Below are 15307 nucleotides of genomic sequence, written 5' to 3' on the forward strand. Positions count from 1 at the left end.
TTACCCAGTGACACACAATTTATAAGTATTGAAATTCAGGTCTTTCTTATTCCAGATCTAATCTTAATCCCTATATCTAACAGTTCCACTTTGGGGCTCATCTAACAAATACAATTTTTAAAATGGGAAGATGAATTCTAATTTCCAACTGAGAATGCCAGGGGAAAAAAAATATCTTATTGTCATTCTTACAGAAATAGAAAGATCAATTGATCACTCTGTAAGAATTTAGGAGAAGAAATTCTCACTCAGAAAGAGTTGGAAGAAACGATGGAACTTAAAATTCTCACTAGCAAACTGGTATGATCTCTCATAGGCTATATCTTTTGACTGCAAATTCAAACATGCTGTAGAGCATTGAATCATTGTCAAGCATAGGGATATTGATGGGATATAGCTATTTTGCTTCAGGACCCAAAGGGCTAATTGTGGAGACTCATCACCAGAAGGCTGGCTAATAGGCAGTGATTTTTTTCGGCCTCATTAATTCTTGACAAGTATCTACTAAGGCTTGGAGGGACATGATCTGCACCTGGAAGTGTTTACTAACACTGTTAAAATCAGACATGCTTGAAGCCATATTTAAGTGGGTATTTCTATGAGATATGTCATTATTATAAAGTTGATTTTTTTTTTTTTTAAAAGAGGGGAAATGCTACCAAGAAAATACTTTGGGGCTTTGAAAATATAAAGTTAAATAAAATTGAAATCTGAGATCCATTTATTTTTATTTTCTTTTTTTTTTTATTTAATCCTATATAATACAGCATGAAATTCCCCATTTTATAGCTTCAATTTCTCAATGGATGAGGCATATTTTTAATAACAGCTTACACCCAAAAAGTGCGAGCATAATAAGAAAGTAGGGTGCTTGCATGGAAAAAAAGGACATATAAAAAAAGAAAATCCAAGTCTTATATTGTTGATTAAAAGTAATGTAGAAATTTTGTTTTCTTTCCCAATTTTTTCCTCTTTGATTTGATTTTTCTTGTGCAGCATGATAACTGGGAAAATATGTATAGAAAAATTGTACATGGTTAACATAGATTACTTGCCATTTCGGGGAGGGGATAAAGGGAAGGAAGGGAGAAACCTTTAATGCAAGGTTTTGCAAGGGAGAATGTTGAATGTTGAAAATTAAAAGCTTTAAAAAATAATGCAAAAAGACCTGGGAGAAAACTTATACTAACATGATAACATGGACAAGGGTCACACAATATATGAAAGTATGGGTGGATTTTGAGTTTCCCAGGACATGGATAGGTAGATGTTGGAATGGATAGAATGCTGGGTCTAAAGTCAATTAGAACTGAGTTCAAATCCAGCTATTGACTTTTACTCTGTAATCTTGGTCTTAACATCTGTTTGCCTCATTATCCTTAACTGCACAAAAGGGATAATAACAGTACTGCCCTCTCATAATTGGAATTAAGATAAAATGAGATAATACCTGGAAAGAACTTAGCACAATGCCTGAAGATGCAAATAAAAACTATTGCTGACAGCATCAAAACAATGAAACAATTGTGCATTGACCAATGTCAGTAATCAGAGAAATATGAAAATCCAAAGTAAAAATAAAAGCATAAAATTCTTAAATTAGATGCCTATTTAAGGAATAATCCTTGTTAAAACCCGTAGACTCTTCTTCCTCTAGAGAGCTGTCCCAACTCTGTAGTAGAGTAGACTAACTCCTTGCTCAATGTTGTCTTCTTTTATCCTCCCAGAGAATGGGCATGTGAGAACTCAAGGGCTTGTGGGAAAATTACTTCAACCAATGAACTTGCTCCTTTTAAAGGTTGTGTAAACTCCTTTTCTTATGTAAACTCCTCCTCAGAAGTTCAAAGGGATAAACTCCCCTTAAAGGCCGGAATCAAAAGTGTGAACTAGAGAATTGTTAAGTACTAACTTAGCATTTAGTAAGAACCTAACAAAAACCTTCTCAGCAAAAAATTGCTTATCCTTAGTTTGAAAATGTCTGGATAAAATTTTGTATTATCTCATGAAGGGGTCAATTAATTCCGCAGTTGGATAATTCTTATTTTTTTAGGCAGATATAAAGGGAGAGAACTTTTCATGCATGGGGGATTGCTGGGGAAAGGTTTTGAGTGATAGACTGTCCTGCCCAAGGAAAAGCAAAGAGGATAGTGTATTGTTTGTGATTTTATATTTCACAAAGATTCAAGATTCCCTCAAGAAGGAGGAATGTTATCCCCTTCCCCCTCTTCTTCAAGAAAGAGATTGATTTCTGCCTGGAAAAGGACATTCACCTAAATCCAGGTGCTAGATACTCTCTTTTTTTAGAGATGGGGGGACTAGACCAGAACTATATCTATGTTTAATAAATGCTTTTTCATTCATGAATGTATTTATTTATCTACATTTATGACACCATCTTCTATGGGATGACGCAAAAGGCATTTAGGCTGCATTGTTTGATAGAGATGAAGATGTAGAAAAATATACTATCATCAGCATTAACAATGGTATAAACAAATAGGAATTTATGGAACTCAAGATCGGCCTATAGCTAGAAAGGAGTTATTTTATCTAGAGAACATTGATGTACATGTTGACATAATGATAACTAAGGATGTATGCATCAAGATGATTATGGGTGTATGTCTATCTGTAGGCAATAATTTGGGTGATCATTATCTTTTAGAGGCTATACAGTAGATATTACTATGTTTCACATTCAAATGATGCTAAAATGCTCACAATAATATCAATCCCATTAGAATATTTCCCTTTTTTGAAAGTGTCAACATAGCAGACTGTACACATTGAAATTTTTTTTTAAAGCCAAATGAATAAAGACTTGCAAACAACTACCAGAAAAATGCTGAGGGAAAATGGGAAAGAAATAAAATTGTAAGAAAAGAAAAGAACCTTCTGGTAACGATAGTTTGGGGATATTTTTCAGTAGACTGTGGAACTCAGATCTGACAAAATCCATATTAGCTGATAATAAGGTAATGAAAGAAAGAAAAATGAGAATTCATTAGATACTGATGTTTTGTGATACATAAAGAGGAAATAAAATATTTCCTCAATTGTCTGAACAGAAAGGGATTGCCTTTTTTCTTACCTGATGCTCATTATTTTCCAGTTTCATTTGATTTTAGCCAGAAGAAAATTGCATTTTATTATGGTAGGTTTTATTTTCAGTCATAAGACATGAGCAAGAACAATTATGACAAAGGTTAATAAGGAAATGTTTTGGCTGGAACAAAATGTGTTTTAAGCATTCAGTAACAAATAGAATTCTAAATGTTTTTAATGGCATGCCCAGGATTTAAATTGCTTCTTAGATTATGCCATTTTCTTGCTCTTGTATTAATTATGTCCACCCTCATGTGGAAGATGATGCAGCAGAAACAAATAGTTTTGCAGTGTTTTCATTTGAATATATGAAATAAACGATGTCATTTTCCAAAGTTAATGGTGCATTAATTGCAGACATCATTTTTCTTTAGTGCATTCTCAGGAAGAGAGAGTATGTAGATTCAAGAAGAGGCTAATTACAGAAAGTCCAGAATGTTAAACTTTTTATCATAATCACCAGCTGAACCAATGGACTCTACTCTGTCCTTCCCCACGAGAAGTCTTAACATCAAATCCCATTGGCTGCTGTATTTTGATACTTGTCCCTCTCTGCTCTTCAGATTGGTTAAACTAATATAGATTCATTTTTGAAAGTTGAAAATATTCATGTCCCATAACTCATTTTTATATTATACAATAATTTTTATAATAATTTATTTAGAAATTTGTCTAAAAAGAGATTGACTTCAACTTGAAGAAAATGGCCAATGGCTTTGGTGATTATTGAAGAAATATTCAGCCTATTTCTCTGGGATAATGTCTTTATCATTTACAATTGATTAGTATCAATCCATCAGTGGATTGGATCCATCAGCTTCTGGCTGGAGGCTCCAGAAGCTTCCCAAGAAACCTGCTCACAGAGGAAAAGATTTACAGAAAAGAGATCTCCTCCCAGAGAAGGATTACAATCTAGAGACGACAGGACTTTACACATCAGCACTGAATAGTTAAGATGCACCATACACCACTGGCTCAAAAAGAGTCCTCAAAGCATCCTAAAAGCCCTTGGATTGTTACTCTTGGCATAAAACTTAATTTCATCCATCTTTTTTTTACTAAAACAAGAATCCTGCATTTTTCTAAACTTTGCTTGTACTTTACTTTTGGTGGAGTTAAATACTACTTTCTTAGAGATGGATGAATTATTCTGCTGGTAAATCCTGTCGAGTTCTCATATTTCTTTTGCCATCTCAATTTCCCCACCATTTTTGTCAAACCAGTTTTAATATTTAATAAATATTCTTACCCAAATGAATAATTGCAGTTCTATATAGCAAATTTCTGAAATATCCCCACTTTTCTCCTCCAATATTGTCAACTGTGTGTTGGCTCAACAAGTTAGCAACAGACTTTCCCTACTTCGAGAAACACAATATTCTGTTAAGTCTTCTGGTAGTCATGTTACCTTTGTGCCTCCACTTTTGTTGAATATGGATATTTAACTTGGAGAAGATAAGTCTATGTTTAATACAGTTCTTTGCACAACATATTACCTTCCTCCCTCTCACATCCTGTCTGTCTCTTCTCCTTACAATGATATAGTCAATAGACTATGCACCATACACAGCTGGTGATCAGAAGATCATGAAATCCTTAATAGAAAAGGACTGTTGCTATTATTGCTTCCAATACTATTCCTCCCAAGGACTCTTTGCTGTGTATGATTATCTGTGCTTATTCTAGCATTAAAGTCACTCAGAATTTTAAGGGTTGTTTTTTTTTTTTCTTTCGCACATTGATGATAAGAATCTTTAGGTCTTCATCAAATTATAAATTTATTTGACCTCATCAGGTTTCACCATGGTGGGAGTGTATATATTGATGATGGGGCATGACATTTTCCTGCAAGTGATGATTGCAATGTCATGACCCCGTCATTTACTCCTTTTGTTAGACATAAAAGCTTGTTGATTATATTAGTTTTAATTGCACAATCTATACCAGCTTCATGGCACTTCCATTCACTCCAGAAAAACACATGTGTTCACCTCTGATTTTAGTAAATTGGTCTATATTTGTCAGTTTTAACAGACTCAGGGCTGTCATTTGGATGTGATATCTCTTGAGGTCTCTCACAAAACATATTCACCTTTCACATAGACTAGATTTTGTGTTGATTATAAGTGCATGCACATTTCTAATACTGTTGGTGAAAGGAATGTTTGCCTCGGTTTTCTCATCTATAAAATAAGCTGGAGAAGGAAATTATTCCAGTATCTTCACCAATGAAACCCCAAATGAGGTCCCAGCAAAGAGTTGGCAGTGATTAAAATTACTCAACAACAGCACCAAGAAAAAGTGCTTGATACATGTTTGATTATTACCTGCTTGTGTTCTTAGAAATATGTGATTTCACTAACGTGATTCTTCCTTCCAATGATACTGAACGGCCCAAAATGGAATCACATCCTGTATCATGTAAATTTTGCTCATGTCTTTCCAGAAAGTCATCACTACTTCATATAATGTGGTCCTTCCTCATTATATTTTAATATCACATGAATAGAAAATTAACATACAGACTAGCTGTCATGTATCTTTCATAATATAGTTGACTCATAATGATTTTTCATCTTGTTTCTTTTAAACTGTTTTTTTTTGTTGTTGTTTGTTTATTTTTAATTAATATATGTCACTTCCACACATTGATTATGTGTTGTTCCAGGGACCTTTGGGAGGATACACAGCTTCAAATTGGTCACCCTTTAACGTAATCAAGTATCTAGAGGGTTTCAGTTCAATTCAGTTACACAATGCCTAATGTTATTGCTTCAATAACCATGCATATCATTCACTGAATTGCTTAATGATTGGCATAGGATTTTTTTTTTTTTAAGTTCCAAACTTTGATGTTAAGAATTAATCATCCTCACTCATTCACATATTGGCAAGTAGTCAATTAATTTGAAACTCCAATAAGACTAAGTCTGGACTAAATAGATGAAAGCTTTCTTAATTAAAATACCAATATCTGAAGTGAATTTTGGGTGAAGTACAACTGAAGGAATTATATCAAAATATCTTTTCTAGGGGCAGTTAGATAGTGCAGTGGGTAGAGCTCCAGTCCTGAAATCAGGAGGACCTGAAGTAAAATCCAGCTTCAGACATTTAACACTTCATAGCTGTTAGAACCTGGGCAAGTCATTTAATTGCCACTGCCTTGCAGCAAAAAAAAAAAATATCTTTGCCCCCCCAAAAAATCTAGGATTAGGTAATGTCTTATTATTATTTTTTTTAACATCAAGCATTTCTGTTTAATTTATGGTCATGTATTTGGTACTGTGGAAACCAGAGGACAAAAGTTATGGTTTCTACACTAAAGAACTTTATACTTTAAGAGCTAAAATGAAACCATTTTTATTCAATCTAAATATATACGATGGCCATTCTCTCTTCTCTTGATGAAATAAGGGATTATTGACATATTACTCTAAAACTAGAAAAGTTACTTTAAATTATCTGCTTATCCAACCCTGGCTAATTTTACACCAGTAGAAAGGGAGCCCACCCTGCATTTAAAATAGACACATTATTGCTGAATAGACTAGAAGTAAAGAACTTAGAATTTTTACCTAAAAAAATATCATGCAATAGATTCAATTCATTTCATCTCATTTTGTGAAGCCTTAACTGAGCTATTCTCTGGGGATACAAAGACTCAAATAATCTCTTCCTCCAAGAATTTTTCATTGTACTGAATGGTTAATAAACCACAATAGTTTCTGGATAAAGGATATAAAGCATTAAGAATCAGGGAAGATCAACAAAGGCTTGCCATAGAAGAAGGCACATGAGCTGACAACTGAAAACCGTGAAGATTTTTAAAGAAAGATGAGATAAAGAAGAGCATCCCTGCTATAGGAGCACAGTCCAGATGAAGACATGAGCAGGGATAATGTCATGATCAGTTTGGAAAACATGGAAAGACATTATAGTGATGATGTGTTATACAAGAAGATGTTAGGTTCTTACTAAGTGCTAGTGAGATAATGAGATGATAGGTTCTTACTAAGTGCTAAGTCGGTACTTAACAATTCTCTAGTTCCGGCCTTTAGGGGAGTTTTATCCCTGTGAACTTCTGGGGAGGAGCTTACATGTTTAAGAGGAGCAAGTTCATTGGTTGAAGTATTTTTTCCCAGAAGCCCCTGAGTTATTCCATGCCCATTCTCTGGGAGGATAAAAGAAGCAACAATGAGCAAAGGACTAGAGTCTTTACTCTAGGTCAGAGTTGGTGGCTCTCTACAGGAAGAAGAATCTGGCCGAGAGATTGAGTTGAGACAGCAGATCTCCTCCCAGAGAGAAACCGGCAGTTTCTGGAGACAACAGAACTTTACAAGAAAAGTCATAATATTTTTAAAGTCTGGAAATATAGATGGCAGAGAATATTAAATCTTGGTTGCAATGTTTGTATTTTACCTTGGTAGCACTTACTATTTTGAGCAGGTGATTAACATGGTCAGTTTTAGAAAAGGTTTTAGAAAAGGTAATGTGATAGATATATCAAATTATTAATGTGGTCAATAACTATGTATATAATTCACTGAGTCAGCTTAATGACTGACATAGAAAAAAGTAACAGTAATAACAACAAAAAAGAATAGGTAAGAGTAATAACAACAATAAGAGTAATCAATACAACAGATTTCAAGATACTTAATCAATTTTTTAACATTTTTTTTCTAATTTTAAGATACTCTATTGTTTCTCCCCCTCCTCCACTGAAGAGGCAGGCAATAAGGTATCAATTATAAATATGAAATTATATAAACTATGTTTCTAAATTCATCATATTTCAAAAGGAAGCAAAAATAAATAATGTGAAAAGCAGTGTTTCAATATGCAGTCTCAATTTATCAGGTTTCTCTCTGGAGGTGGATAGTATTTTTCATCATGGAACTGATGAAACATCACTCTGTGCAAGAGCAGTGTAGAGAGACTTAGTACAGGGAAGACTGAAGTAGAGAAGCCTTACATAGGGAATCTGGTAGGAGGCTCCCTTTGGAACTGATTTGGATCATAGTTTTGATCTTAGTAGCTAAATCTTTAGATGATCATCAAACAGCATTGATATATATATATATATATATATATATATATATATATATATATATATATATATATATATATATGTATATATATATATATATACACATATATATATACATATATATGTGTGTATATATATATATATATATATATATGATGTTCTCCTAGTTCTCACTTCACTTTGAATCAGTTCAAAGTGTATATATACATATATATATATATATATATATATATATATATATATATATATATATATATATATATATATATATATATATATATATATATAATATATAATGTTCTCCCAGTTCTCACTTCAATAATGTTCCCCTAGGTCTCACTTCACTTTGAATCGGTTCAAATCAATCTTTCAATTTTTTTCCCCTGAAAGGTTCATGCTTGTCATTTCTTAGGATGTCATATTATTACATCACAATCATATACCTGAACTTATTCATTCAGTCATTCTCCAATTGATGGGCTTGAGTTTTCTTTCACAAAATGTCTAATATGGAAACAGGTGTGTCCAAGTGAAACTTATATAAGTTTGTTTATCATTTCACACAAAGTTACATCTAAATCATTGAGAAAATATCAAGTACTCATGGGTAGGCAGAAATAATATAATAAAATGACAATTATATATATATATATATATATATATATATATATATATAATTCTATATATATACTGATATATAAATTTGATTCTGGTCCATTTATAAAGCATATACATATATGTCTATACACTATTTATGTGGACTAATTTGAAAAAAAATTAGACTGTTATCAAAGAAACTTGGTATAAAAAAATTCCTCTAGTTTTGGACTTTCCTTCTAATTTTGCTTACACTGATTCTATTTATAATTTTTGGTAAAATTTCATTTAATGAAAGTTATTTATTATATTTCCTCTTTATTTATTTTTATTATATCTCTCTCTTATTTGATCATCAATTCTTCTCTTATACATAGATTTGACATGTGTATTTTTATGCTCCCCTAATTTTTTTTTAATGATATCACCATTTATGTCTGTCTTTTACCCATTTTGACCACACTGGCAGATAGTGTGAGGTACTGGTCTATACCTAATTTCTGCCAAACTGGTTTCTAATTTAATAGAGAATTTTTATCAATTGGTGAGTGCTTGCTCTCAAAGTTTGGATGTTTGAAATTAACAAAATGTTAAATCATCTTATGATGATTTACTTTGTTTACCTAATCTATTCCACTGATCTTCTCCTCCATTTCTTAGACCATACCACATTGTTTTAAGGATTGCCACTTTGTAGTATACTTTGCAATTTGGTACTGCCAGGCCATCTTTCTTCACATTTTTAAATCATAAATTCATTTATTTGTTTATTCTTCCAGGTGCATTGTTTTTTCATTTAATAACTGTGAAATTATTCTTTGGTGGTTTGATATTCTTTGCTTTCTCAGTAAAGAGGAATTTCCCTTCTCATCTTGAGCACTGATTCAGATGAGGGCCAGTTTGACCTTTTTTTTTTTTTTTTTTTTTTTTTTTTTTTAACAACTATTCATGTCACTTGGGTATCCAGCTGCTTCCTACCTTTTCATTTTCTTCTTTTACAATCTCCTCCCTTCCATGTACCTATGACTCAGAACTTCATCTTTCTTATCTTTCCTCTCATAGAATACTCCATCTCCCTGATCCCTGCCTTTTCACTAACTAGGATGATCTGCATTCTTATCTCTGCTTCCTGGCTTCTCTAGATTCCTTTAAGTTTCAGCTAAAATTGCAGGGTTTTTTTGCAGTAAATATTTCTCAGTTCTTTCTTCTTCTCCACACTGCTAATGGCTTCCCTCTGGAATTCTCTGCTGTTGACTTCATATACATCTTTTTCTAAGTAGTTGTTTGCATTTTGCATCTCCCATTAAAAAATTAACCCCTTGAAGTTGGGATTGTTTTTATTATTCTTTGTAATTTCAGCACTCACCACAGTACCTGGCATAAATAACCATTTAACAAATGCTTATTAACCTAATTTCCAGGGTCATATGTTTAATAGATGTTTGGGGTTACAGATGAATCTATCATATTCCCTCCAATGCCATACTGTCTAAATCAGAGAATAGAGATTAGAAAAGGAGAGACCAGGAGGAGATTATTACAATAGTCCTGATGAGGAAAGATAAGGGTTTGAAATAAGAGCCTCAGTGATGGAAAAGAAAAGGATAAATAAAAGATTGCAAACCGAGCATGGGAAGTAGAGAAAGAAAAAGAGATAGTGTGGCTTTAAGGTTGTGAACCAGGATCTTTGGAAAGATGGTAGCATCCACGGAGGAGATTGTTCAATCAGCCAAGATTTTAAGGAAAATAAAATAAATCCGTTTTTGTCAAAGTAGATGATAAGAAGATCATTTTGAGGGATATCCCAGGCAGAAAATCAGGGATTGAATTTTTTTAAAAAGATCATTAACTAATATTTCTATATAAGAGAAAATCATTAGATATAACATCACAGCTGGCTTTAAAGAATAAATAGGAATCTATATTCAACCCAACTAGTAAACAACCATCCTCTGCATTTAAGAACAGGAATCAATGATTGAGAAAGGTGAAGAAATATGAAGATGATTAGGAAAAATCCCTTGGAAGAGATTATAAAACTTCTATTATTATTACAAAATGAATTAATCTTGAATGAGAAAAAATAATGGTTTATTGAAAATGGTACTTAGAATGAAGATTAATAAGAGAGTAACAAATCCAAGAATATGAGTAAGAAGATGAATTTCCATAAAAAGATTAATTCATTTTTTTTGTTATTTTCTGATAATATTTCTATTTAGAAATCTCATACAGTTAAAATGCTGAGGGATGGAGAAGGATAGGAATTAAGGTACAAGAGTTAGAAAATTGTCTCTTTAATACCATTAACATGATTGAACTATGACAAAATTTTAATACTATGAGATGTCCTGGTTTTTCTATGATTTTAATCAAGAAAGTGCTTTTCTTTTAATTCATTATCTACCAATTATTTGTTCAGTACAACCATGGCACTCCTGTGTTTACTTTTTACTTCCCTGGATGGCATTCCTATTTAATTAAGCATAGAATAGTGCTTTATATACTTGTGGTTCTGTGCCTGATGTCTTAATGTCTCACCTCCATAAAGACTTTCACAAACAACCTTATGGGAAACCTGCTTTTGCCAAAACTACACACATTTAATCTTTAAATAGAAACCTGTATTACATCAAATATTAACATAAGGAAAAATGATCTTGTCTAATTCCACAGACCACCTCCAGTAAGCGAACTTGCACCGATAGGGACTCCAGTCGGTGTTATCAATGCAGCGGCCATCAATCAGAGTATCGTATATTCTATTGTTTCAGGAAATGAAGATGGTAAGTGAATCTCAAGAACTGGATGCTTACTCAATATCAACATATTCTGATTTTTAGGAAATCTAGAATATCTAAAAACATACAATATCTGTAGATTTTAATTATCACTTTGTTCTGTATAATGATTTAATTTTTTTTCCTTTTATACCTTTACATAAAATTGTGATATATAATAATGAGTTATTAGGATTACCTATTAAATTTCACAATAATCACACTTATATATAGAAATATATGTTATAAATGCACATGGACCCATTTATTAAAGTATATATAATACAGAAAAAAAAAAGAAAGGAAACATGTTAGAATGGATAGAGAGCCAAGCTTAGAATTAAGATGATCTCGATATAAATCCCACCTGTCACATTGGATGGGGAGATTATGTATCAAGTCGGTATCTCCAAACAGCTCTCAAAGACTACCAGGTGATGATCTGTGTCAATTGAAGGAGTGTCTATATTGAGATTTCTCTGCACAGATAAGATTACTGTCTGACTCCAAGCCTCCCCCCCCAAAAAAAAAATGTACATATTTCCATAATGAGAATGTACTTTCATAAATATGGATGGATGTTTTTACTTGGATGTTTTGCAAAATGTTTTGCCTCTTTTATTATATCCTCTGATCCTCAGAATTCTGTATCCTAAGTATTATCATTATTTCCACTTTACAAGTAAGAAAACTGAGGTTCTAATTAGTGACTTGCCTATGGTTTGATAGATAGTAAATGTCTGTGAGACTGGGCCTGAGGATTTCCTGACTCTCAGCCTCCCTTTATACAAGCACCTTCCCAGTATCATCTCATAAAGCAGCTCGGCATTGACACTAGACTCTGCTGCCCTTGGAGTCAGAAAAACCAGGGCTTAAATCATGTCTCAAATAATTATGGGCTGTCTGACCCTGGACAGACCATTTAACCACTCTCAGCCTCTTTTCTTCTTCTATAAATTGAGGATAATGATTCCACCTGCTTGCCAGAGTTGTTGTGAGGATCTAATAGGCTAAGGCAGGCAAAGTTCTCTAAGGAGTTCTTCCAATGTTATGTAAATGGTCATCATTATTCTACTGCTTCTTCTTATATATTGTAAACTCCAGCCAAATGGTGGAATCATAGATTTAGATGAAATCTTAGACTCTATGCAGGTCAGCTTTTCATTTTATAATTGATAAGTATAATTTTATAATTTGGAAACTGAGGCCCAAAGAAGTCAAGCCTTTTGTGTGTGATGGCACAGAACATGTATCTAGGGTAATATTTCAAATCAAGCTTTCTTAATTTTAACTCCAGAGCCCTCTACCCTGCACTACTGAACTGTCTCTTCCTTGTTGATTTGTTGAATCGTTTTCCAGAGTGCTCTTTTTTATCTCAGCATTTTGACATTTGGCTCATCTTGCAAAATCCTAATCCAAGGCTACCTCCTCAATGGAGCCTTCCTGAACCTCTCCGATTAAAGGAATCCTCAGTCCTTTGAAATTTTGGAATAAGTCAAACATCTCTTCAATTAGACATGCTCACATTCTATAGTTTTACAATGAATAAATAAGATGATGGGATCCTAAATGTAGAAATTGAAAATATCTGAGACCAGCTGATCCAATCATAATTTACAGATGAGGAAACTGAGGCTTAAAGATATCCTCTGCCTCATTTCATGATACAGTTCTTGAATGCAGCAAACACATATTTAATGCTGTCTCTTTACATACAGATCTATATGTATATATCAATACTTTTATGCAATGTATTTCCATACATGCACATGCTCACAATTCATTATAATTCAGGAAGTGTAAGCACTCCATTATGGTTACTTCCTGCACTATTGCAGATCTCAGTCACCCTCTAAATTAGTGATTGATAGTCTGAGGAAGGAGACAAAAATATTTCTGTCTCTCAATCAACTTGATATTGAGAGAGTGAACTGATGACACACCCGGAGTCTGTCTCTGCAGCCATTCTCAGTCTTCTGAACTTGGCAAGACAAAACCAGACTCATGCTTCACTAGAAAGGCCTTTGGAACTGAAGGTCACCCCCACACCATGTGAAGGAATCCGACTTTTGAATATGGTGTTGTCCAGATGTACAGACTTTTGTATAGGGTGACATCCATCCAGATGTATTTGAATTATTATTTTGACTTAGAAAAATGTAATAAACAGAATTTTGAACCATCAATTATATTTGGGCAGATCTTAGAACTATTGGTGTTTTCAATTAGGTTCAAAAAAATCTTTACATTAGACTTGAAAAACTGAAATTTAAAAGAGAACTGTTATAGGTATCAATGATTCTGTTGATATGTGTGGTCTCTGCTCTTATATATAGTGCAATCCCTTTATATTTTAGTGGATGAGCTGTGATTGTTTTGTGACCTTTAGGTATAGCCCTCTCTGGCCAATCTGGTGACTAGCCTTTCCAAATTAAATTGGAGTAATCCTTGATGATTGATGTACTATGTCTGCCAGAGCCTTAGCTGCCCTCTATGACTAGCCAGAGGTTTTATTCCAGCAGGAGAAGCTTTCAGAAGTCCAGGTCACCCATACTTCCCAATAAGGCACTGAAAGAGGACTTGAGGGGGAAAATGCAGGCTATTCAATGTTGAATTTATTTTAATTCAGTTATAAAAGATATAAAGATCTGGAGTGGTATTTTAAAGGAGTGGAGTGATTTTTTTTTAAGTCACTGGAATGATTTTTTAAAATGGTCAAAACATTAAATAAATGAGTGGAATTACAATGACTTCTACCTATTTTTAGAAAGAGTATAAATTGTTTATGCCATGTCCTACATTATAATACTGGCTAGCATCTTTTTTAGATTTTGTAGACTGACCTCCCTTCCTACCTCTATGTCTCTCTGTCTCTCTATTTCTGTCTCTTCCTATCTCTGTGTGTGTGTGTGTGTGTCTCTTCATCTCTTCCCTCCTCTATGTATGTGTATCTGTATCTCTGTCTCTGTCTCTCATGTTCTATCTCTTTTATCTAAGTACTTTACACCCTCTTTATTTTAGAAAGATAAGATCTATTTGATCTATCTGTTATTCATCTAACATTTCTATCCATTTGTCTGTTTATCTTTCCATCATCTATCCATTTGTCTGTCTGTCTCTCTTTATCCCCTTCCTCCCTCCCTCTCTCCCTCCCTCCCTCTCCCTCTCCTTCTCCCTCTCCCCCCCTCTCTATCCTTCTCTCTCTTTCTCTTTGTCTTCCTCCCCATTCTCCTTTCCTATCTTTTCTTCTTTCCTCTTACTCTGCCTTACCTGTTTTCCTTGAGTGTTGTCCAATGTTTGTGATTTCATCTGTGTGGGGAACTTCAGTAGGAAAAGTAAAATTTGTTCTCCACTGAAGCAAAATTACAACTCATTTATAATTTAAAATCTTAGTTGCCTGAACACATAAAAAAATTAAATGATTTGTCTAGAATGAGTCACATCATTAATATGTGTTAGATACAGGATCTGAAATGAGTTCTATCGGATTCCAATGCTAGCCTTCTATGTACCATATCCTGTAACCTCTCACCCTTCTCATAAATAAAATCATTTTTTCCCATTCTCCCATAAAAATATATTCAGTTTGTGCATTCTTAAACATTTTATTAAGCACTTCTTTATGAAACTGTACAGTGCAAGGCTAGACCAGTCAATCGGTTAACTAACATTTCTTAAGAACTTATTATGTTTCAACCATTGCTAAATATTGGAAATTCAAACATAAGTAGAAAGAAAGTCCTTACCCTCCATGAGTTTATATTCTAATGAAGGA

General features: G+C 33.4%; 1 protein-coding gene across 1 annotated transcript in view; it reads left to right on the plus strand.

The window, feature by feature from the left end:
- Nucleotides 1–15307, plus strand: part of PCDH15 (protocadherin related 15) — a 2229510-nt gene that overhangs the window by 2067010 nt on the left and 147193 nt on the right. Inside the window, exon 28 of the mRNA XM_074297067.1 lies at nucleotides 11429–11538. Within this exon, the coding sequence (XP_074153168.1) occupies nucleotides 11429–11538 (110 nt within the window). The remainder of the gene's footprint in view (nucleotides 1–11428; nucleotides 11539–15307) is intronic.

This window comes from Sminthopsis crassicaudata, chromosome 2, assembly GCF_048593235.1.
Source record: "Sminthopsis crassicaudata isolate SCR6 chromosome 2, ASM4859323v1, whole genome shotgun sequence".
In the NCBI taxonomy this organism is placed as follows: Eukaryota; Metazoa; Chordata; class Mammalia; order Dasyuromorphia; family Dasyuridae; genus Sminthopsis; species Sminthopsis crassicaudata.